General features: G+C 41.6%; 1 protein-coding gene across 1 annotated transcript; it reads left to right on the forward strand.

Moving 5' to 3' along the window:
- The first annotated feature begins 917 nt into the window (after window positions 1-917).
- Window positions 918-25213, forward strand: NUP35 (nucleoporin 35). Its single transcript, XM_084797686.1, has 9 exons — window positions 918-1066; window positions 5092-5262; window positions 6723-6850; window positions 9000-9054; window positions 18313-18454; window positions 21056-21125; window positions 22024-22152; window positions 23413-23577; window positions 24651-25213. Exons 1-9 carry the CDS (start codon window positions 1027-1029, stop codon window positions 24726-24728), a joined length of 978 nt encoding a protein of 325 aa, XP_084653812.1. The 5' UTR covers window positions 918-1026; the 3' UTR covers window positions 24729-25213.
- Window positions 25214-25477: the final 264 nt, after the last annotated feature.

The following is a 25477-nucleotide window of genomic DNA, read 5'->3' on the forward strand; positions in this document are numbered from 1 at the left end:
TGGTCAAGCCTGTGCAATAGTTTATATGGGACTCCCCCATGGTGGCTAACAAACTTAACAAGGTACCAGGCTTAAGGCTATTGACTTTTGCCCTGAAACGCCTGTGAGGTCCCAGAGACCTGCAGATGTTTCTGTTGTGAGGTGACTACACTTGCTAATTTCATAAAGCATGAGATAATTGTAATGTCCACCTTTGCTGTGCACCTTTATAAACCTGTCCTTTAACCTCCTTTGACCTGCCATGCTTTTTGCTTCAAGGTTGTTGTTTTTCTGTTAGCAGCAAGAATTAATTCATTTAATCCAAATTTGAATTGAATCTAAGTCTTTTCCAGTAGCTTCAAACAACACGACACTATTACTTCACTTCTGTAATCTTGGAAAGAAATAGCAAAAGATAAAAGATAAGTCAGTATTTTGAAACGTTTTTGTATTTTGAGACAGAGGTTCTCTGTGTAGCCCTGGCTGTCCAGGAACTCCCCCTGGCTGGTCTCAACTCAGATACCTGCCTGCCTCTCCCTCTCAGAGTGCTGGGATTAAAGGCGTGCGCCACCAGCTGGTCAAAACGAGACATTTTAACGTGTGTTAAATACATTTTATATATTTCAAGTGCAGCAATCAAGTTGAGAAAAAGGAATATTTAGTTTCATTAAGCCTCTTAAGGCGTTAAGGAAGTCGATGGATGATAGAATATAGAGGAAACTCACTAATTATCAAAAGAGCTAAGGGATCTGTTCGCATGAAGCACAAACACCAACATATCAGTAGGCTCGCGGGGCCACCAGAGCCATTCTCATAACCAGAGTTCCCACAGGGCTCCCAGCATTCCCATAAAACCTTTCTCAGAATCCCAGACCCGGGAAAAGAACCTTGCCCTCTTCCAAGATGGCGGAAGCACCCGCAGCCTCCGCAGAGAGCATGGCCGGAAGTTACGCAACCCATAAGGCCGCGCGGCCTCAGGCGTGGGGCGCGTTTCCGCCATTTTTGAAAACTGCAGAGGTCCTTACGGGAGCATTGGCGGCCGTGGCGATGGCAGCGTTTGCGGTGGATCCCCAGGCGCCCACGCTGGGTGAGTGAGCGAGCCGCGGCCGCCCCCGTGGCACAGCCAGCGCGCTGTGGGCCGGGAGTTGGCCGTCGCACGCCGCCGAGGGAGCGGGCAGCGCGGTGACATCTGCGCGGCGGTGCCCGGGAGCCCTGCACTGCACCCTGTCCCGCTGTGGTCACCTGCCCCGCACCCCGGAAGCGTGCTCGTGGGTGGGCGGCGACCCCGGGTCCAGGCCGGGCCACCTCGGCTTCCGGGTCCTGCTTTAACTTCGCAAAGGGAGTTTGTGTATGAATGCGTGGCCTAGAGCCGACCTGCCCTCCCCTCCCCGCCCCCCCCCCCCCCCGCCCCTTCTCCAGCCCTTTGCTTGGGAATTGGCTCTGTTGGAGGACTGTGGATTCTAACGATGCATCCCCATTATTTGTTGGGGAAACTTTCCGAATAGGTCATATTTTTAAAAAAAAATGTTGATATCCCCACCCCCGCCGAGTTTGGCGAGTAATTTTTACAACATATTTTACAACAGAATACAAAAACAGCTTCTCTACTGATACATAGACTTATCATACTATTAGTCTGTAACGTTCTGAGCTTGTAAAAGAGAGCAAGCAGAATTAACCTTGTCGATTCAAATGGCATGTAATGCTTGCCATGTTTTTGGGTAAAAAGTTCTTTTAAGAATAGTGTAATTCGCCGGGCGGTGGTGGCGCACGCCTTTAGTCCCAGCACTCGGGACGCAGAAGCAGGCGTATCGCTGTGAGTTCGAGGCCAGCCTGGTCTACAAAGCGAGTCCAGGACAGCCAAGGCTACACAGAGAAACCCTTTTTCGAAATAACAAGCAAAGAGTAGCATAACTTAGCTGGGCGGTGGTAGTGCACACCTTTAGTTTGAGCACTCCAGAGGCAGAGGGGTATGTCTGTGAGTTCGAGGCCAGCGTGGTCTACAAAGTGAGTTCCAGGACAGCCAGGGCTACACGGAGAAACCATTTCTCGAAAAAGCAAAAACAAACAAAAAGGGTAACTTGAATTGGGTTTCTTTTTCAGTAGTCATAAAAACTGAGCCAATAATGTTATTAATGCAGCTACACCCGTTACATTAAAGTTATTGCACAAAATGTTGGTCTAGGTATTTTGCAGTGCATGTGTGTTGGTGTGATAATGTGAGCTAACACACCCTTGTGTATTGCCTAGCCAATAATCTGACCTTCCCTAGTATTACTTGGCCAAAGTTACACACTGCGCAGATTTTTCAGGTGTCTCGCAGCGCCTTCTAGTCAACCCACTTCTCACCGAGTAAGACAGTGCAGTACTTAATATTTAGGGTCAGAGATTGAGAAGTGAAATTTAAGACGTGCGGGGTGCTGTCATTAAGCCCTTAGGTTTAGTCACAAAGGGATGGTTAGTGAGAGTCTGGCTTCCTACTTCATTCCTGTGTATTTAGCTAACTGAATTTTTCTTGCTAATTAGGTTTTTACTTATATAATGTGCATGTGTGTGTGTGTGTGTGTGCCCAGGGGACTGAATTTAGGCCTCACAGTAACAAGGGCTTTTACCGATTGAGCCACCTTGCCAGCCCTTGGCCTGTTTTTTTGTTTTGTTTTGTTTTTTTGAGATAGGATTTCTCAGTGTAGCCAGCCTTGGCTGGCCTTGAGCTCTGCCTACCTGAGTGCTGGGATTAAGGGCAGCGGCCACCACGCCCAGCTCCTTGACCCAATTCTTAGAGCTGTCATACTTTCCATCACCTTTGAGGATGGTAGAATGAAGGTGATTTGTGATGTTACCAAATGCCTTGTACTTTTCAGAAAATGCTTTTGTTGAGACTTGTGGTTTGAATTTAATTTACTTTTGAAATAGGTAGCACTATGTAACAGAAGTAGTGCTTTACAAAAATTACGATATATTTCTTTATGACTTAGTGTGATTTTGGAGTGTGTGTGTGTTTCAAGACAAGAGTTTTTCTTTGTAACAAACTGATTCTGTAGACCAGGCTAACTTCAAACTCATAGAGATCTGCCTGCCTCTACCTCCCAAGTGCTGGGATTAAAGGCGTGCACCACCACCACCCAGCCTTACACCTTTTTTGATACCTCTTTTATCCTTTTTAACCTTCTGAATTACTTTGGTTTTTCCTTTTTTTTTTAAAGTTTTTTGAGACAGGGTTTCTCTGTGTAGCCTTGGCTGTCCTGGACTCGCTTTGTAGACCCATATGGCCTTGAACTCACAGTGATCTGCCTGGCTCTGCCTCTGTCTCCCAAGTTCTGGGATTAAAGGTGTGTGCTATCATGCCCGGCTGGTTTTTCCCTCTTTTTAAACTTACACTGTTAATGTCTAGATCTTCAGTAGTAGAAAAAGAGGAAGGATAAGTTATTGAAAGCTTTTGAATATTAGAAGACAAGTATTTAGGCTCTTTAGAAGTTAAGCAATAGTAAAAACAACAAGTCATACAAAGGCTTATTACCTTAACCCAGAAAATTAAGTGTTTTTCAGCAGAAATGAAGTTACACATCAGCACTTTACTAAGGTTTTGTGTTGTAAGATGCTGGTAGACTACTAAGTCCTAAGTACTTACTGAGTGTTAGCTGTCAGGTCAGGTGCTTTGTTGTATTCTAGGACAAGCTGGGCGTGGACTCTACCTGTGTGCTCTCTTTCCCAAGAGCACCTAAGTCCATATCTGAGCGTAGCCTGTGCTTTCCTTTCTTTCTTTCTTTTTTTTTTAGAGATTTATTTATTTATTAGTATGTATACAGTGCTCTGCATGTACACCTGCAGGCCAGAAGAGGCATCAGATCACGTTACAGATGGCTGTGAGCTACCATGTGGTTGCTGGGAATTGAGCTCAGGTCCTCTGGAAGAGCAGTCAGTGGCCTTAACCTCTGAACCATCTCTCCAGCCCCAACCTGTGCTTTTCTTACTGATTAACTTTCCTCTGAAATTCAGTTACAGTTTTCTTATTTTCATGATGGGAATAATCTTTCTAATTTTTAAAATATTTGTTTTTGTTTTATGTGCATGCATATTTTGTCAGCATTAATTAATATCTGAACGCCATGTGTGCCTGGTGTCTGAGGAAGCCAAAGGAGGGTATCAGATCTCATGGACAGGAGTTTTGTAAACACCACATGGGCACTGGAAATCAAGCCCAGGTTCTCTGGAACAACAGCTAGTGATTTGATTTTAAAACATTTTTTGTTTTTTAAATTTTTTTGAGACAGGGTTCCTCTGTGTAATCCTGGAACTCACTCTGTAGGCCAGGCTGGCTTCGAACTCACAAAGCTCCACTGCCTCTGCCTCCCAAGTGCTAGGGGATTTTAACCTCTGGTGCATCTCAAAATCTTAGAATATTAATTTTTGAGTTGATGGTTATGAAATATTAGTTCTCTCTTTAGATTGGTTTTATGTTAGAGAAACTTTTGTTGATTTCAGTTTTCTAGATGATGTTTTTAACGAAGTAAAGATAAATGATCTAAAATAAGCTTTATAATTCTTTTCACTATATTTCTAAGGTAAGTTCTAGCTTCATTGTGTTGTAATGTGTGTATGGTCACATTTTTACTGCTGAAGTAATTCACTGTTTTATGTATAGTGAAGAAGAAACTAAACCCACCGTTTCTCATTTGTCAAGATTTGTATAAAAATTGCTGTATACTTGTTTTTAGGCGTACAGTAGAAACACATAAGTAGAAATAAATTATTCTGTTTGTATTAGAGATTTTACAATACTAACCTAAGGTTTTCAAAGGATGCTTTAAGCCAGTGAGACAATACAACCAGGGACACCTGCCAGAGATTAGCATTGTGGGTGCAGGCTAGTGGAGGGCGCTCCTGCAGCATGGGCAGAGCCCCAGACTGCGTCTCTAGCATGTACAAGTGAATAGAAGGTTAATATTGTGACTACAAAAACATAAAAATTCTTACAAGCTTTTAAAATAAATTCAACTATAGTTCATAACATTTAAGTTTTTTAATTAAATTACTCAATTCCTATCATTAATTACTCTGTGAGGCACATTAATGAAAATGGCCTTATTTTGTTTCATTTTTTTATTATTTTAGGATCTGAACCAATGATGCTGGGTTCACCAACATCTCCAAAATCAGGTGTTAATGCCCAGTTCTTACCTGGATTCCTAATGGGGGATTTACCAGCTCCAGTGACCCCGCAGCCTCGGTCAGTCAGTGGCCCGTCAGGAGGAGTGATGGAGATGAGGTCACCTTTACTTGCAGGTGGGCTGCTTGTTCTATGTCAGCATGCATGGGAGACTTCCAGAGAAACCCTTACCAACACTTTATTTTTAAAATAGTTTTATTATAAAGCTATGCCTTCCCCCAGCCTGGTGGTGAGCCCCTGTCATCCCAGCACTTAAGAGACAGGTGCAGGAGGATTATGAGTTCAAGGCCAGCCTGGACCACACAGGGTATTTTAGTCAAGCTGAGGCTATAGGGTAAGACCCTGTCTAAAAAGCCTTATGTATAGCCAGCACCTAGAAAATAGAGGCAAGAGAATTAGTAGTGGAAGGACACTCTCCTCACGTTATGATTTGAAGGTCAGTTTGAGCCACAGGGGACCTGTCTCAAAACAATAAAATATAAACCAATAAACAACTACCAGAAAACGCCACAAAGAAATGAAGCTATAGTTTTCCCACCCCCCAGGCTCTTGACTAAGTGGTAAGCCAAGGCAGTGTGCTAATCTTTTTATATTTATCCAAAAAATTCAGTTTGGAGCCAGATGTGGTGGTGCATACCTGTAATCCCAGCACTCGCGAGGTAGACGCAGGTTGATCTTTGTGAGTTCGAGGCCAGCCTGGTCTACAAAGTAAGTCCAGGATGGCCAAGGCTACACAGAGAAACCCTGTCTTGAGTAACTGCCCCCCCCCCAAAAGAAAAATTCAGTTTGAAAAGATAGGTACTAATAGTCTTTGAAATGGTATTTCAGAAGAGGAATCTGAAGCTAAGTAACAATTGGACAAAGCCTGCTCTTTAGTGGGAGCATTCTGCATACTATAGTCTGGGCTTTGAGGAGCCAGGTACTTCTCAGGCTGTCACATGTGTTGAAGTGAAGGCCTGGGCTCCTTCATTGTTTAGTGTTGCTTATGACCTTCTTCTATGTTAAATATGATCTGTTTAATTTTGATAGTCATTTCCATACTGGGCTGATTTAAATTATTGTTTAATACCAACTTTCAAGGAAGCAATGAGATTAGATTTTGTTTTGAGACGGGGTTTTGATGTTTTGCATTCTGGCCTTGATCTTGCATGCCAAGTGTTCTGCCCAGCTCAGCCTTCTGGGTAGTAAGGACCAAGGGCGTACACCCCCATGTGTGGCTCTGGGATTGGTCTCATTGGGTATTGAAATGTTAAGCATATAGTAGAGGAAGCAATGTTATGTGTGTTTTCTCAAAACTAAGATTTCCAATAGCATTTTATTCTGAAACCTTTTATTCAAAGTGGAGTCTGCAGTTCACCAGCGTTGTGATGTCACTTTGGATCTTGTCAGAGGTGTAGTCACAGGTTCCACTTGTACCCTTTGAGCCAGAGCCTGATGTCATTCAAGAGCCCGGGTGACTGTTTCACATACTAAAGCTTGAATAGCCCTAGGCAACAAGTTATTTCAAAAACCACAGACTAAGCGTAGGTTACAAGAGAGATGATGTGTTTTACCTGACCGGTTTTGTACATCATAGGGGGCTCACCACCACAGCCAGTCGTACCCGCTCATAAAGATAAAAGCGGAGCTCCGCCTGTTAGAAGTATATATGATGACATTTCCAGCCCAGGACTTGGATCAACACCTTTGACTTCAAGAAGACAGGTGATGCATGAACTCCCATGTTCGTAGGTGTCATTTTGTGGTTCTGTGTGCTTACACAGTGAGGGCAGTGATTGGAAAGGCTTCCCTGGTGTTCTGGAGTAACCACGTGCATAGAGGAAGTATTAAGTACATATCTGCTCTACCTAGGTAACGGGAAGGGTCCTTAAGATGTCATGGAGTCCTAGGGTGGGCATGGCGCCATACACCTATAGCACTTGGGGGGCTGAGGTAAAGTGGCAGGATGCAGAGTTTGAAGCTGGCCTGTCCTATGGACAAGATCTGGATTAGCCAGAACAGGAGAGAAGGTAGTGGACTCTAGTTCCCTCATGTAAGTACTTCTGTGGATTTGATGGGTTTGCCTTATTAACCTGTGTCCCCAGCCTGAGATTAAATATAGAGTATAATTAGGGTTTTAAGTCATTCCACTCTCTTAAGCTTAAGATTCGCGCATTATTTTCTGGAAAAAAGATTAAGTGAAAATTCAGGGTTGCGTTTGGAGGTTGAAATTTTAATGATGGTTTGTTGCTGGTGGTTTTGAGATGTGGTCACCGTGTAGTCCTCACTGGCCTGGAATTTTCACACATCTCTTTCTGCTTCCCAAGTGCGGAGATTAAAGGGATTAAAGGTCTCCCAACGTGCCTGGTCCAAGAGCTTAGTCTTTTGAATTTTTAAAATTTTATTTTCATATGACCAGTATCCTTTTATAGATAGACTCAGCACTTTACTGAAAGAGCTGCCTTCTGCACGTTGAGAGCTAATCAGTTAGTCTGCCCTTCCTGTCAGTTTTCTGATGATTCTCATTACAGGTGTGTGATGCCATGCCTGGCTTGCATATGTAGCATTCGTAATGGTCAGCAGCCTTCCAGGTTTACTAAATCCAGAACATCCTGAGTAGGGCTCATTCTGGAGGTTCAGGGAAATCTGATGTGCAGCTTGGTATGAGAACTACTGCCTTCTGGAGTCATAGCCATTCTCATATTTTCTTCTGATGCATAGAAAGGACTAGTGTATTATTGGTGTATTTGACTCAGAGGTGATAGCATAGAGATGTTTTGAGTTTGAAGTCAGGATAGACATTATTAATATATGAGGGCCAAAATTAGTTATGCCTCCAAGATACCATGCTTAGCTCTGATTTGGAGCAGATAGTTTTTTTTTGCTTGATTTTGTTTTTTTAGGAGGATTTAAAAAACATTTATTTTTATGAGTATGTGTTCATTTTTGTTGGGTATGTGCCAATGTGTGGGTGCTCTGGGAGACCAAAAGACAGCCCTGGATCTCCTTGAGTTGATGCTAGAAGCCTCTATAAGCTGTCTGACATGGGTACCGGGAACTGAATTCAGGTCTTTTGGAAGAGCAACCAGTGCTTTGAACTGATGAGACGTCTCTCTAGCTCTTATTAATGGATTTCTAACTCCTTTAAAGAATTTTCTTTAGGGATGTTTATTAATACTTCTTGGTAATATACTGAGAGTGCTAAAGATAAGTTGTCTTTTGAATGGTTCTGCTTTTAGCTTGTGTCTGTTTAAAATTGCATTCTTTTTCTCTTTTCTCTATGTGAATTTGATGAAGAAATCTCTATTATATCCTTTAGTTTGAGTATTGTAGACTGGGAAATAAAACCAAATATCTACCATGTTGCTATTAACTCCTATAGAATTAATAAAGATTTTCTTTATCCAATGCAACTTCTTTTAAATTACATTTTTATTTTGTGTGGTTATGCATGTGTATGGCCACACAAGTGCGAAGATGCACCGCTGAGGCCGTAGGATGGCCTGTATGAGTAGGCCCTGCCTTCCCACCACGTGCTTGCTGGGGATTGGGCTCTGGTGTTAAGTTTTGGCAGCAAGAGCATTCAATACTGAGCCATCTCACCAGCCCCACGCTTCCTATTTTAAAATGTACGCTAAAGGACCGAAAGGAAATTTGAACTCTCCATATTTTGGGTAAATAGTGGCCAAAACTGAAGATGAAAGTGACGCTTCACCTTTGGAAGTGTGAGCTGGTTAGAGACAGCCCTAGTTAGTACATTATGGTGATTCAGTCATCTATTAAAGAAGTGTATCTACTGACTTTGTGGTAATCACTGTGCTTGTGCCTGGGTAGAATTTGGTGTGTTAACTCAGCACTCCTTTTTTTCCTGTAGGCAAACATTTCCGTGATGCAGAGTCCTCTTGTTGGCGTGACAACTCCTGTGACTGGTGAGCCTCTTACTCAGGCTGCTCTCTACTCTGATGGCCACCAGCCCCTTTCCTCTTTAAACTGGAGGCTTCTGGAATGTCAGTGACCTCCTTCAGGAAGGCAGCGCTTTGTACAGATTGCTTTGTGAATTTACAGATAGTCTACCAAAAGTATTAAGAATTTAAGAATACATACTTAATAGACTTTTGAAGCAGTTTCTGAGTTATTAACTGTAGAGAATACAGTTGTTGCAACTGAGAAGAAAACTCAGATCAAGCAGTGCAGGTGCTTGAGGGGTGGTGACAGTGAGTTTAAGTCGAACAGCCACGGAATAGAATCCTTGGTTCTTCTTTTACATTTTAATCACTTTTGGTATCATCCTGAGAACGGGATCCTTTAGACATGTTTATCACTCCCATTGATGTATTCAGCTGCTCAGAAACAAGCTGTGAAAGAGAACACAGTAGATAACGGTCAAATAGACAACGTTGGTTACAGGGTTTGTTTGTAAGCAAAATAAGCAGATTATAAGGTTCATTACAAAGTTCATTTGTGTAGAGGAAAGGGTATGAGAAAGGGGGGGGGGCGGTTAAAGTTTTGTTTTGTTTTCTTGGGAGTCAGGGTCTTGCTCTAACTAGTTCAGGCTTGTTTCCTGCCTCCAGTCCTCCAGTCTCAGCCTCTTGTGTGTTATGATCTGGCTGGGCTTGGAGTTTTATGGAGTAGTATGCTGGTTACCATAAACCAAGTAATGGCTTAAGCCGTACTATGTGTTACTGATGTTCTGATGGTCAAGAGTGCGCCATAGTTCTCAGTGAACTAAATGAGGGCATTGGAAGGGCTCTGTTAATTTATGGAGGCTACTGAGAATATAGTTCACGCTTTCTGTTTCTAGAAATAACTCAAGTTTCTTGGCTCATGTTCCCTCTCTTCCATTTTTAATGTTAGCAATTAATCTTTGACCATTCTTTTTGTTTGTTTCAGACAGGGTCTCAATATGTAGCCCTGGCTGTCGTGGAACTTTCTGTGTAGATCAGGCAGGTCCAAGTGAGGGGATTAAAGGTGTGCACCCCCACATTGGCCGTTCTTGTAGTTGAATCTCCATGTTTTAAATTAAGTAATTAGCTCTGTGAATGTATTGCCCTCCCGAATCTGTTTGTTAAAAAGCCAGATGATTAGCAGACACAATTCTACCTGCAACTATAATTCCATTTCGCCAAATACTACAGAATAGTCCCGATATTCTGGGGATTAGGTTATGAGCATTACTGGGAGGCATTATTTTATCTGTCTGCAGGTAAGGAAAAAAAAACCATTTTTTTCAAAAACCTAAAGTGAGGGAGGTAAGAAAAAGATGTAGACAGAAAGGGAACAGCAAGTACAAAGTGTTCCTTCCCCCTTGCCAAGAAAGTTCTGGGTCCTTAAGGAGGAGTAAGACAAAGGCATGACTGAAGTGGACCCAGTGAAGGAGAGCGCATCTGAGATTAGAGCGCACTCCATGCATCAGTGTGGCTACAGGGCTTTGCAGAGCAGCACAATGTCGCATCTGTTCAGAAAGCTGGCTAAGCAGAGTGAAGACGGTTGCTGGCATGAGAATAGTTAGGGATTTGGAATAGAGTGGGACAGGGAGGCCTTTTCCAAACTTCTAGATCTCCAACTCCAAAAGAGACATGGTTGTGGTATAGATACATAAGGAAGAACATAGTAACCAGTGAAAATGGAATATAGGAAGCAAGAATAGTGATGGGAAGTGTGTTGACTGCTGGGATGCCCTACCTCTTCCATTTGTTTTCAGAAAGTCTTAATGAGGCACAAGTAAAAAGGAATATCTTTTGGAAAGATTAGCAGATATACTGACTTATGCATTTTCTAACAATAAGCCAGATACAGAAAAGGGAGTTGATGAGAAAATTGAGAAAACAGACTTGGAGCTATTTTCTTAGTTCCTATATTTAGTATCAATAAATGTTCATTTTTTGCTGAACTTCTGAACTTTGGTTTTTCTGAAATTGCAACTTTAATGAAGTGATGTTATGTGCTAAACCGCCATGAGTTTTTACTGTCTTTCCTTATCATCACCTCTTGTGAAGCTTTGGATGAAATGGCCCTTACCAGCTCTTCTTTGAGCACTTGGCCCCCAGTTGGTGGAGTTGTGCACTTAGCATTAGGACGATGGCTTTGTTGTCATTAGGGTGGTGAGGTCCAAACGCTCCCACCATTCATTCCCTGGTGCGCTCGGCTCTTGTGGGTCAGGTTGTGAGCGCCCAGCTGCTGCCCTAGCTGCCTGTCGTCCTGTCTTTATTCTACCACCGTAGCCTCCAACTGTAAAGCCCGGTTACACTGCGGAAAGGTGCCTTGGTCATGGGGTTATATACAGTAATAGGAGAGTAACAAAGGTACCTCTCTAGCAAAATCTTCCCTTGCTCCTTCTTACAAGGATGGGTGCCAAAAAATGTTGTGTCCTCCAGAGTTATCTTGGATACGGTAGATCCATAACCACATAATCACGTTTTTAGAGTCTCTTACTGAGTAAGGTAGCATCCACAGGTTTTGGGTTTTAAGATATAATTTTCCCAGAGAAATATTACTTAGCTAACCACATATACATATAATGCTCGTTTTCGAGTTTCAGTTTTAAAATTTTGCTGTATTTTCTATCTACATTCCTGTCTGAACGGGTTAAGTTAGGGTGGGACATTAAGCAGAAACCATGGAAGAGTGCTGCCTGCCAGCTTGCTTGCAGGCCCATATTCATTTATACCTGCCAGAACCACCCACATCCTTTACAGCCAAGGAAGTCCCTACAGCTATGGCTCCTGGCCATCTGATATGGGCAATCTCTCACTTGAGACCACATTCTCAAGTGACTCTAGCCTGGTCAAGTTGACAGTTATAGCTAACTAGGACATTACATTTTTTCCCTGTTCTTTCGTCTACTTTCTTTTTCTTTCTATAATTTTGATGGCAGTGTTGGAGGTCGAACCTAGGACCTTGGGATCCTAAGGAAAGTGTTCTAGCTCCACTGGTTGGTCTAATTTTCCCGTGCCATTGCAAGTTTTCTGTTGCTATGATACATATTTATCCTTTTATAAAGTGGACAGCTTCAAGCACTTTTTTGTTATTGTTTTGTGTTAAGCTGAGAATGTCATTCTTGGCAGTTTGCTGTTTAGAGTGGTGAACAACTCATTCCAGGATTTGCCTTCATTTCCTGTGTTGAGCTGTTTTTCTAATTGTATATTTTCCATTTTTTTTTTAGTAGAGCACATATTTGAGTAATTTATCATAGAGCTTGCAGAAGAAATAAAACATAAAACTCAGGGTGGAAATGCTTCTTTTTTATCTTGGTACTTGAGATTGGAATTTCTGAGACAAAGCTCCTTTGTGTCCCAGCTTCTGGTGACCTGTGGACATTCTCTGCCATGACGATTCACGGCTATTGGTAGAAAAAATTGATGATCTCTACATGGTTGTGCTCTCAGTTTCACAGTGTGCTTTGGTGGAGGATTTTCTCCTTTTATACTGGGGGAATTGATAGATCCTTTTAATTAAGGCGCACCCTCTAGTTCTGAGGAACTTCTATATGTGTCTTTGATGCTTGCTTGCTTTTCTTAGCCTTCTGTCTTTGGGGAATTCCTTTTGTTTGCATTTGGCTCCCTTGGAGATAGGAACTTTTGTTTTTCTCCCCTCCATTGCCATTCACATTCTTATGCCGCTTTCCCAGAGCTTTCCTCAGTGAGTAGTCCTTCCCTGGGACGTCTTAGTTCCACGCTTTTGTCCCTGAATGAACTTAGAAAAGGTAACATCCTGTGTTTCATTTTGTTTTTTTAAAAGATGTCTTAGCAGCTGAGGTTAATAGTACTCTTAAATTTTGTTCTTTCTAATTTTTTTTTGTTTATTTTTCTCATTGTTGATAAAAGCATATATAATGAACATGATGCTAAAAGCTGGCTACATGAAATCTTTTGCATGGGTGCGGGTAGACATTGGTTGGAATTGGGGACAAGATTAATAGAAGCTCTCTTGTATCTTACCGTGCTGCACTGGGAGGTAATTGGAGAATGTGCTTTGTATTTCGGGACAGGCAGTGGGAGGCTAGTTTCAGCACATGTAGCCTTTTTCCTGTCTTTTAATCCCCACCCCCAAAGAAAAGTCTTAATGGACGCCAAGGTCGCCTGGCTGGTGTTGTGAGTGCGGACAGGCAAATTTCTTTCTCAGTGTGCAGAGTTTGACTTTACCCCTCTTCTTCTTGTCTCCCCCGTGTGAGTGGGTTTGTTGATTTTTGAAGTGTTTAGCTTCCTTTTCTTCAGAGACAAAATACATGGTTGTGAGCCAGGGAAGAGGGGGCTTCATTTAAGAAAATGACTGCATCAGCTTGGCCTGTTGGCAAGTCTCTGGGGCATATTCCTGAAGAGCGATTCATCTGGGAGGGCCCAGTTCAGAGTGGGCAGTGCCATTCCTAAGCAGGTAGTCCTGCATTGCATAAGAAAGCAGGTTGAACAAGCCAGGACCTCTCCAGGGCCTACTAAGACAGTGACAATTATGTCTGGCTAGGATAAGCATGGCCCAAGCACCACAGGATCACAGTGAGTGTGTTAGATCATAGATTATAGGAAAATACCTGCCAGTTTATCCTCACTTGAGTTATAGGCTGTGGGTGTGGGCATACTCAGGCTATCGTATCAGCTGGGTTGGATATGAACTTGGGGGTGCCAACATGAGTCATTAAGTTTGACAATTCATGTGAAAGGCTCCCAGAAAACACAGCAAGTGCTATTGTGATCTGTCTGGAGTGAGGACGAGTCTATAAGCTGTCATGTTCAGTCCGAGGAGCCTGCCATGTGTTAAGGTAATACTTGTATCATTGGGGGACTCATGAGGGTGTGGGGACCAAACAGTGGCTCTAGTGTAGATGGGGCTGAGGCCGACGTCTTCGTTCCACATCTCTGCTACTTGAACTCCTTTTCCAGTGTCCATTTACCATGCCTTTTCGTGTTTTCATTTATTTTGAAATAATTGGATCTGTTCTTTAGTTGAAGGGTAATAAAGGTTTTTGCCCTCTCTTTAATCTGATTTTATGAAGGGTATTTGGATAGTGATTTACCAAGGGAGATAAATTATAGTCAGTCTGATGTGGTTTGATAGGCACACTTTATTTTCATCTTACAAAGCATAGCGTATAGGTACCAGAAGCTTGATTTAAAGGAAGCGAAATCAGTGGGTCAATTAAATATTAGCTTGGTGGGGAGCAATTATACTAAACGTATGTAAATAATTTTCTATTAGTGTAAGTAATTGCATTTTTTAGATTCGTTGACAAGGAAAGAATTAGATTGCTTATTCATTTGAGACTTAATTTTGATTTGCCTTTTTAAAGGTCATAATGGTTGTCTCAACTTGAGCCTTAATTTAATTTCTTGCTTAAAGGTTATTACATGATGCAGCTAACTAAGCTATGTTTTAATGGTTATACAGGGCATAAAAAATTGAATTGGCTTCAGGTTTAAGTTAATGTACCTTTTATTGTCTTTAGCTTATTAAAGACATATCATTGTAGTAAGAATTAATTAAACTTTAAAGAGAAGGTTGGTAAGGTCTGTCTGTATCTATCTGTCTATCTGTTTCTGAGGTGCACTATCTTGTGCATCCCTGGCTGGCCTGTAACTTGCTATTTAGACCAGGCTGGCCTTGATCTTACAGAGATCCTTTTGCCTTTGCCACCCACATGCTGGGATTAAAGATACACTGTACCTGGCAAGATTGATTGATTGATTGATTGATTGATTGATTGATTTATGTGTGTTTGGTTGTATGTATGTATGTGTAAGTACATTTAACTGTGTGTGTGTGTGTGTATGTGTAAATGGACCTTTAGATAGTGCCCACAAAGTCCTGTAGAGGGCATTGGATCCCTTAAGTCTGCATTCTAGTCAGGCGTGCGCTGCCTCACGTGGGTGCTGGGAACTAACCTTAGGGAGCCTCTGTGAAGAGCATTAAGTGCTTTTAACTGCTAAGCCAAAAAACTTCAGTTCCTGGGATGTTCTATTGTAAATGTCTCATTTTAAAAATACATTTTACCTATTAAATCCATCTGTGATGACAAAGAGAAGAATAATTATTTGTTCAGTGTGTTGTAACTTGTTATAGTTTCTCTTCATGTTGTGGTGATTAAAAATTACCCTGACAAAACCAACTTAAGGGAGAAAGGGTTTATTGGCTCACAGTTGCAGGCCACTGCCCCTCATTGTGGAGAAGCCAAGGCAGCAGGGACTTGAAGCACTAAAGAGCCAAGAACTGTGTGTTAATTAATGCACACATGTTTGTGCTCAGCTAGTTTCTCTGTTTTGTTTTTTAATCCCGCATCCCAAGTGACTAGACTCTCCTACCCACTGACGTTATGCAAGCCACAGAAGCCTTCCAGGCCAGGCTGTGTAGCCTGCTCCTCACTGAGACCCTAGTGATTCTCCATGTTGTCAAGGACCACAGAGTGAATATATGTAGTTAGCACTCTTTTAGCTTATTTATTTGTATTTTCTCCTCTCCTCCTCTCATTTATTTTGTCCTTGTATGTATGTACACCTACCATGACATGCAGGCTGAGGTCAGAGGACAAACTGTAGAGGATGAATCTTTCAGCATAAGGATCGTGGGGATGGAACGCGAATCATCTTTCTTGGTGGAAAGTGCCCTTATGTCCTGCTGAGCCGTCTAGCCAGTCCCTTTGGAGGGTTTTAGATAAGCTTAGTAGATGGGGTATGATCTACAACCCCCTCCCTGAAATAAAAGCTACATTAGAGTTGGATCACATGCTTTTTAGACCCAAGTTATGCAACCTACTTAAGAGAATTGATGTTTGGAATTTTAGATGACCATATTTTTTTCAGTTAGAAATACATTGCTACATTGTAGTTTTATTTGATAACTTTAATTTGCTTTGTATTTTGGACTTCTTCTCTCCCCCCACCTCCCCACCCCAGGGTCCCTCTGTGTAGCCTTGACTTTCCTGCACTTGCTTTGCAGACCAGGCTGTCCTCAAACTCACAGCAATCTGCCTGCCTCTGCCTCCCTGAATGCTAGGCTTACTGGTGTAAGCCACCTTGCCTGCCTTGCTGTTTGGCCTTTTGAACTTATGTTGTACTATGAAAACTGTGGAGAAGTTTGACTAGACTAAGGCATTTGATATCATGAGATGACTAGGAAGCATTGGGGACGAAGTGGAATGGTACTGTTTGGATCTGAAGTGTCTTCTACAGGTTGTGTTTGTATGCTCTTTTCCCAGCTTGTGCTACTATTTTGAAAGCTGTGGCGCTCTTAGGAGATAGTGTCTGCTGAAAGTAGTTGAGAGTCATGCCCTGGCCTCTACTTCCAGCTTGTTGGTGTTTCCTGCTCTGCTGCAGTGTGAACATCTGCTCTGCCTCCCATTGCCACAGAGGGAGCTCTTCCATCTTGCCTTCTCCACTGTGATGGTCTTGAGTCCCCTGAAACCACAAGCTCTCAAACCCCCTTCTTCAAGTTGTAGCTGTTAGATGCTTGGCATCCATCAGGGGAACTGATACTCACTGTGGTAGAGTGGGGGGCGGTGGTCAGGAGCCTTGACCTTATCTGACCACTGGCTAAGATGTGCCTCGTTGGAATCCACTTATTAGTTAAAGAAGTCCTTGTGTTATTTAAAAGTGGGAAATTAAAGCAAAAAATTTAAACGTGTGCTCATTTAAAAGTAAATGGGGCTACGGATTGGGTGCACTTAATAGTAAACCCATGTCATTTAATCAATATTTTGGAAGTGGAAAATACTTTTTTAATGCTCTGTGTCTGGTTTAGTGAGATGCAGCTACATTTTCATAATCTGTTTCTCATTCCACCAAACCTCTGGTGAAGCTCAGGGAAAGTCATATGTGCTCCAGGACAGGAACGGAAAGGCAGGTGAGACTTTGCACTGCCATTAAAGGTAATGTTGTCTTGCCTGCGCCTGAGGGTCTTACTGGGGTCCAGAGTTTCTGGATTACACTTGTGTACTCATACTATGGTAAATACAAATTTAACTAGATTGCTGAGGGAGAGCTATGCTTCTGGTTGCTGGGTTGAATGGGAATTCCAACTGCTTTTTACATGGTTTCTCTCCTTGTTGGCTTCCTGTCCTTAGAGCAACCCATTTTCTTATCTTACAGGACTATAAGGAAGTAAAATCACACATGTGAGGAACACCTTGGTAAACCCGTAATAGGATTCTGTGCTCTTCATGTTTATAGTCCTTTTATGTCACTCTTGCCCACAGTTTTCGACTGATTTTTCAGCTTCATCTGAGACACAAGCAAAAGCCCCTAAGGCGGCTTTCATGAGGCTTCCTTCTGAGTTGGTGTCCCAGCCTTCTTGGCCCTGCATTGGCCGTTGTCCTCATGTCGTCACCACACTTGACATGGATGTGTGGTGTATCATCTGCATTCTGCCTTCCGTGTTCACAGCCCCTCTCGTTGCTAATTGTTAGTTGTTAGTGTCTGGGGCTATGTTTTCTAACATTACATATCTGCTTATCTTGGTTCTAGAATTAGGCCCTACTAGGGATGATTGTGTCTGGTTTCATGCTTTTATGATTGTATTGCTGTGCCCGCAACATCAAGGATGATGTTCCACATGTGTGAGGTGATGTCCTGAACTGAATAAATCACTTTTACTGCAAAAATTAAGGAAAGCTAGTGTCTACTTAGAAATACATAGTCTTAATTGTCAAGACCTTTGAGATGAAATAAACTTAGAGCTGGGTACATGTGCATACGTGTGCAGTCGTAGTAGATGCAGGACAACCACGTGTGTCTTTAAGTAACTAGGGGTTGGAATGCAGCTCAGCGACACACAATCAGTTGCCTCACGTGAGTAACACTCTTGGTTTCATCCCCAGCACTGGGGTCTAGGGGAGGAGGAGGAGCTTCTGTTACTTTTCTGTGAGAAATCTGCAAATGTTTAACCTGCTTACGCTGTGACATTAGGGCTTAATTTCAGAATAACCAAGTGGATCGTGTGTGGTTGCATGTACCTGCAATCTGAGCAGAGAAGGCTGATGTAGGAGGATTGCAAGTTTGAAGGCAGCCTAGCCTATATAGTGAAACTCCATCTCAAAATTAAAATGATAAGTTATCTCAATTATTAATGATTGTCTTTACATGATAGTATGAAATGGCTATTGGTTACAGTTGTACGTTTCAAATCATTTATATATTATTAACTTTTAATATAATTTGTGCTTGTGATTCTTATTGCTAACTAATCTCCCAAATTTACCAATATAGGGCAAAGCATGTTTAGTCCAGCAAATATTGGTCAACCACGAAAGACGACACTATCTCCTGCCCAGCTGGATCCTTTTTATACTCAAGGGGATTCTCTGACGTCAGAAGATCACCTAGATGACACTTGGGTGACAGTGTTTGGGTAAGGTCAAAAATAAAATGTCCTATTCCTTTAAAATGTTTCAGTAGTACAAAAATAAAATAATTAAAAAAAATGTTTCAGTAAACCTATACAATAGTTAAAACATAAAGTAAGAAAGAGCATTGTAAAGTCTTTAATATTTTTTAAAAACTACAAGTAATTCAAGTACTTTTTCTACTTAAAACCTTCAAAGTCACACTATTCTGAACCCAAAAGAGTTAGAAATAGACGTACAAGCTTAGCACTGCTCTGACTTCATGAGAAAATAAAAAATGTAAACATTGAAAAGCAAAATCAAGTAGCCAGCTCAAATGCCAGGAATATGGGGCTTTGCACGAGTTTCCAAGGCAACAAGGGACTGCAGCTGCCCCACTTCTCACCGAAGCAGTCAATAACATGCAGAGTCTCTTCAAAGCAGGGGTCTCTGTAGCCTTAAAGGGAGAGGCCAGTTACAGCCAGAGCCAAAAGCGGTATGAAAGACTTTCCACCTCACACTCCTGTACAACTTTTGGATTTCTAAATTTTAAAATAAGATAAATGCATGAAATCCGATAAATATTTATTACCACTATTTATTCTTCCTTCAAGGAGCCCTGTGTTATCCTTATATATTTTACTCCCAAAGTAAACACAGAAAGCTCGAATATAAGTAAAGCATTCATACTTTCATAAGTAACCTGCATATGATTCAGTAGAAAGATCACACTAGAAGCAGAAGACCTCGGTAGGGGATGATGGGGCGCATGCTTTTTTTTCTGCCTATAGTCCATTTCCTCATCTGTCTGAGTAACAGATGTCTAAGGTGCTTAAATTATTATGATAATATCTTGCTGTATCTAGGAGTCTCATCATAGTTTTCATATTAAACACTAGCTAGAGTGTGCCACCACTGTGACACAGAACATAAACACATCTCAGCACTGTCAGTTCAAGCCAGCTGAGAAGATGACTAAGGAACATACAGAGCCACTAGAAAATGCAGAAGGGGGGTCCTAAATCTAACCGACAGCCTTGCCTTTAGTGAGTAAAGAACTTGGGAATAGAGTGCACAAGTGGCTTTTGACACAAAGCTCAAGTTGTAGTTAATAAGGTCCAGGCTGTGGACAGCACGCACAAGGATGAGCTGCGCTGCTGCCTGCATCTCAGTGCAAACTCAGCAGCAGCAGAAGAGAATGACACACAGACCTCGGTGGGGTAAATGCTGCACGGCGAGATACGAGGAGTGTTGGTGTTTGCTGTCCAGTCTTTCAAAGCTTCTCAACTGTTGACAGTCTGACCAATACCAGGGTGGGATAAATTTTTTAGCAGGTGCCTAGAACTAACAGAGATGTGTCTGTGTCTGCCTCCGCTGTGATTAAAGGTGTGCGCCACCACACCCAGCACACGCTGTATGATCCTCCTTTGCTAGTTTAACTTTTTTTCTTGTCAACTTGAGGTCATAGTAATAAAATATTATACATTTTCTTAGGTGATCCTTTTTATAATATTCGAATATTAGACTTTCTGAAAGTGGCCAAGAACCCTAAAGCCATGTTTTATTTCTTAAGTGCTAACCTCACTTGCAACCATCATTTTTCTTTTCATTTTTTATGTATAACTTGTTTGTCTGCTTTTTGAGCTAAAAACCTCATATCCAGAGATATATAACTAAATAGTGAAATTTCAGTTCTGAATGCAGTGTTTTGTTTATACTGATGGAGGGCTGGTTAAAATAGATCTTACTAAGCCAGGTGTGGTGGCTCACGCCTTTAATCCCAGCAGAGGCAGGCAGATCACTGAGTTCGAGGCCAGCCTGGTCTACAAAGCGAGTTCAGGACAGCCGTGGCGACCCAGAGAGACCCCGTGTGCCCTACCCCTCCTTCCTCCAGAGTGCTGGAATTGAAGGGATGTGCCATGAGCCCTGGCTTACGTAGACTTTAATGTGTTTAATTTCACTTGTGTTTGTGTGTGACAGATTTATTTATTTATTTTTTAAAGCTGTTTAATTGGAGCTTCAGGGTAATTTATGTTAGTAAATTAAAAAATTTAGATAGATATTTTTCCTACACTGGTAATAGCTATTACTGTTTTCATACACAGAAAATCATTTCATTAGTTGGAATACAAAAGCAATCACGCCTTATTATAAAATATTCAAACTATGCAAGACTTAATAAAATATTTTCTTAAAGATACAGCTATTTAAATTTTGAGTATCACCTTCAAGTAATTTTGTAGTATTATTTTTGATGCTGAATTTTATTTTTTGACTATCATTCTTTTAAGTAACCTTGTAGCTTTGTTATTGATGGGCAGTTATGTTTTTGAGCACTAAGTTCCAGAAATCTTAAGGTGTTGATTAGTGCATAGGTATTGCCTATAACATGTACTGTACTGTGTATGTGTGGACCTGCTTCTGGCTAGCTGCTGAAGAGCTGTCATAATAAGTTATGAGAGTGAGGATTTGAAAATGTTCAGAGCGGGCTCTGGGAATGGAGAACAGTTGAGGTATGGCCTTTGGGTAACTGAGAGAATTTGCTATAGAGGAAGTATGATGTGGTAAAGTTTGCTTTCGTATTGATACTGGACACTGATGGTGTTGTCTGGGCAATTTCCCCCCAGGTTTCCACAAGCATCTGCTTCTTACATATTACTGCAGTTTGCACAATATGGGAATATCTTAAAGCACGTGGTAAGTCTTATTAATATTTTGTCTTCAATTAAGATTTGGTTAAAGAGGGCTGGAGAGATGGCTCAGTGGTTAAGAGCACTGCCTGCTCTTCCAGAGGTCCTGAGTTCAATTCCCAGCAACCGTATGGTGGCTCACAACCATCTATAATGTGATCTGGTGCCCTCTTCTGCAGATAAAGTACTCATATATAATAAATAAATAAATAATAATAAAAAGATTTGGTTAAAGAAGGAAAAGTTATAAATTGAAGAACACTACTTCTGATTTTTGTCTTTTTTCTAAATTTAAATTTGGTTTTTATTTGCAAAGAGTATGTACTTTGGAATCTGGAAGCTAAGTTGCCTAGTGTTTGCTGAGAAGGGACAGCTGCAGAGTTGGGTGGGAGCTGTAGAGTGTTCCATTGCTTCCTTAGGCAGCTCCCAGTCTCTCAGGATAGTTGATGTGTCTCATACATCCTCCGAGCTCATTGGGAGCAGGCGGAGGGGCATTCAGAGCTCCTGCAGTCTAAGAGCTCCTTCTCCCACAGCAGCCTTAGGTTACGGGACACTTGGGCCACGCACAGGCCGCACCCAGAGTGGGTTTCTATTATTAGTCTTCACTTCCACACAGTCATGTTCATGAATATAGCGTTTTAGAAGTCTCATAATAGTTGCTAATATAACTTTTCCACAGGAGATAATTCTTTTGAGCATTACTTTACTTTCAGGGAATATTTGTCATGTTCTATTGTAGAGTTGAGATGTGGATAGGGATGATCGAGGCTGTTTCTATAGGATTCTGAGTTCTAATATGTAGCTCTTTGCAGGGTATTAAATAAGAAATGAAAGTTCATTTTGTCCTGGTGTTTGTATGTTAGGCGTGCGTTATGTGTCTTAAGAAACAATATCATTCTTTGCAGATGTCTAACACAGGCAACTGGATGCATATTCGTTACCAATCTAAATTACAAGCCCGAAAAGCCTTAAGCAAAGATGGGAGAATATTTGGAGAATCTATCATGATTGGTGTCAAGCCATGTATAGATAAAGTAAGTTGTGGTGAGTTAAGCAAATAGATTAATTAGTCTGTGTGAAGGGCACACTAGTGTTTGTCTCTTAGCCATACTATATTTCTTTTTCTTACTTTGCAAAATGGTGTTTATACTGGAGTGGTATTACAGTAGACCAAAAGTAATCAGAAGACGTTAGACAATCTGTCTATACTTGCTCAATTTTTTTTTAAGAAGAGAGGTTTAAAGAGCCTCTGTAACGTGTAGCTTACTAAAGTGAGGCCTGTGTTTTAGGTCTCTGGGCTGCTGACCCACTCTGCCTTCTGTTCAGAGCAGCATCAGGTTTGGTGAACTAATGTCTGGAGCTGTTTTAGCACACTTGACATGGAGGCTAGCCTTAAGGAGCTAAAGCTTTCTTATACTCATCTGTTTCAGAGCCTTAAAAGCTTATTTTATATGTACTTTTTCAACATTAGTGAATAGAATTTTAACTTTTCTTGTGGCTTAAAAAACCATTTTGAACATACTTGAAGGAGATATGCAAACTTCTACTCAAATGCTACATACTAGGTACTGTGTGGTCATCAGTGCCCACAGAAATTGAGCAAAGGAGACAGTGTTTCTGTCTCATAATCCTGAGACAGAAGGATTCATGAATCCTGAATAGGAAGAGTGACTCAAAATCTGAAGCTGCTTAGCACTGCGGACTGCACAGTCCTCTCTCCTGAAGACGACACAACAGTGACTGTACAGCCACACGAACTATAGTCTTTCTCCTTTGTCCTTGTTACTTACAGGGTCTGTTCTGAGATGCTTTTCAAAAAAGACTTTCATGCATGAATCTGCTGTCTTTGGTCTTAGTTATCTTCCTTTCCTCTCTCACCTCCTCTGGAACCTTATTTCTTTCCAAAACATCCGTTTTGCTCAGAGATTTGTTGTTGTTTGTGTGAAGACAGGGTTTCTCTGTGTAGCGTTGGCTGCCCTGGACTCACTTTGTAGACCAGGCTGGCCTCGAACTCACAGAGAACCACCTACCTCTACCTCATGAGTGCTGGGACTATGGGTGTGCACCACCGTGCCTGCTTGGCTGCTCAGATTCTTCATCTTGTGGTTTATAATGAAGTTGAGCTGTTTGGTGTGGCTGAGGAATAGATCTCAAATTCTAGCTAAGAAATATTCTGTCTTCTCAGAGCTAATTTTTTTTTTTGAAAAAATTCTATGGTCAAATCTGGTAGCCTTTAATAGAATTTGTGTGTGTGTGATAATACTACATGGTGTGTCCTGTGTTTGTTTTTAAAGAGTGTCATGGAAAACAGTGACAGAGGAGCCTTATCATCTCCATCTCTAGCCTTTGCGACACCAGTCAAGACCTTAGGCACTCCCACACAGCTCGGAAGCACGCCCAGGATTTCTACCATGCGGCCTCTTGCCACAGCATACAAGGCCTCCACGAGTGACTACCAGGTATTCTCAGGATGGCGGGAGCCTGAGGCACATGTGGCTTGTGTACTGTTTCATTAGATGAACGTGTGCGTGCGCACGCACTCGCATAGTTAAATGTTCCCTGCTTGTTTTCCTTGATGAAACCTTCAATTTTTAAAGTTAGAGCCCTCACCAAGCAGCTGGAAAGTTGCCTTGACTATTGGAGCAGTTCTTTCTTTGGGCGGGGACTGTAGCTCGGTGGTAAGGCACTAATCCTGCAAGTGCACAGGTGTTTGGTTGGCTCTCCAGTGCTGCATAGCAAAAGAAAACATGTTAGCAGGTATCTTGACAGCCCCTCCCCCAGCTACAGTTATATACATTCCCGAACACTTTCACTGTACCTTGCTGGCGTGAGAAAATACTAAACTTTATTTAAAGTGGATCGTGAAACTCATAAACAGACAAGTGAAAAAACTTAAATACAGAAGTTTCAGTTATAAAAGGAAGGTGACCAGCTTTTAATTTCAAAGATGAAAAGGTTGTCATTTTATTTTGGTTTGGTTTAGCTTTTTGAGACAGAGTTTCTCTGTGTAGCCTTAGCTGTCCTAGACATGCTTTGTAGGCCAGGCTGGCCTTGAACTCACGGAGACCCACCTGCCTCTGCATCCTGAGTGCTAGGATTACAGGTGTGCATCACTGTGGCCAGCTAAGGTTGTCATTTTAAAAATGAGGCCTGGTGGCACTCAAAGAAAGGATAAGACTTGATAGCCTGTGACCACATAGAGGGGGAGGAGGTCCCCCTCGGTCACAGATACAGGGTATAGGAATAGGGTGAAAGCAGGAGGGAGTGAGGAACGGGGGGATACAAGTGATGGGATAACAATTGAGTTGTAATCTGAATAAATTAATTAAATAAAAATTTTAAAAAGTAAAAAAGAATCCGTAGCCGGGCTTGTTTTGAGAAACAAAACAACCCCCCCCCAAAAGATGTTATAAATGCATATTTTAGTGTCAGATTTATGTAGTTTGCTAGGCATTGACTAGAATTGACAGCCACTAAGGACATTAACCTAATGCATTTTCTTCTTTCTTTGTTGTGGTGTGTGTTTTAATAGGTTATTTCTGACAGGCAAACACCAAAAAAAGATGAAAGTCTTGTATCCAGAGCGATGGAGTACATGTTTGGCTGGTAGTGCTGTGAGTGCTGGGCTGAGCCATTAGCGGAGGACTGCCAGCTCCCCTGGGTTAGTTGTATAACCATTCCTGGCAGTGTTGGATAGCTGTCTTAGATCTGTCTTCAACAGCCTTTTATTTAAAGAAACAGCCCATTGGTAGCTTGCACTTTACAAGATGGCTGAGACACACCTGAAGAAAGACGGTGCAGACGGCACTTTGTGCTCAGCGCTGTGTGCTCAGCACTGACTGTGGTAACCTAAATGCCTGCGTTTGAAGTGAGTCATTAGCTCTCATGAGAAGATGGACACATTTCACGGACAACTGCTTCACCAAGACACAGTGATTACAGTTAGCAATTTGAATTATGGTCTTTAATTTAGGTAGTATTTAATATCTTGATTATCTTTGTATATGTCTTGTGGATTCTCATCTTTTATGTTCTTTTTAAAACCATCTACTACTAATGTTTCTTAATAAACTTTGTCAATTTTTATGTGCCAAATTTTTGTTTGGAAGGTTAATTTTTGTAAAAATTTTAAGAGTTCACTCAAATAATAGGAAACATGTTATTATCTTATACCTAGAGTCCAGATTTTGTTACCATTATGTTTTGTCATACTTGATTTTCTTTCCCCTTTATTTTGTTTGAAGCACTTCTCAGATTTGAGATATTCTTAATCTAAATATTTGGATACATCAAAGAAAGTACAATTCTCTAGAGTTAAATTTATTAATATGCAAAATGCAGGTCATTTAAGAGTTTTAT

This window comes from Acomys minous (genome assembly GCF_964271855.1).
Source record: "Acomys minous genome assembly, chromosome: 10".
Taxonomy (NCBI): domain Eukaryota; kingdom Metazoa; phylum Chordata; class Mammalia; order Rodentia; family Muridae; genus Acomys; species Acomys minous.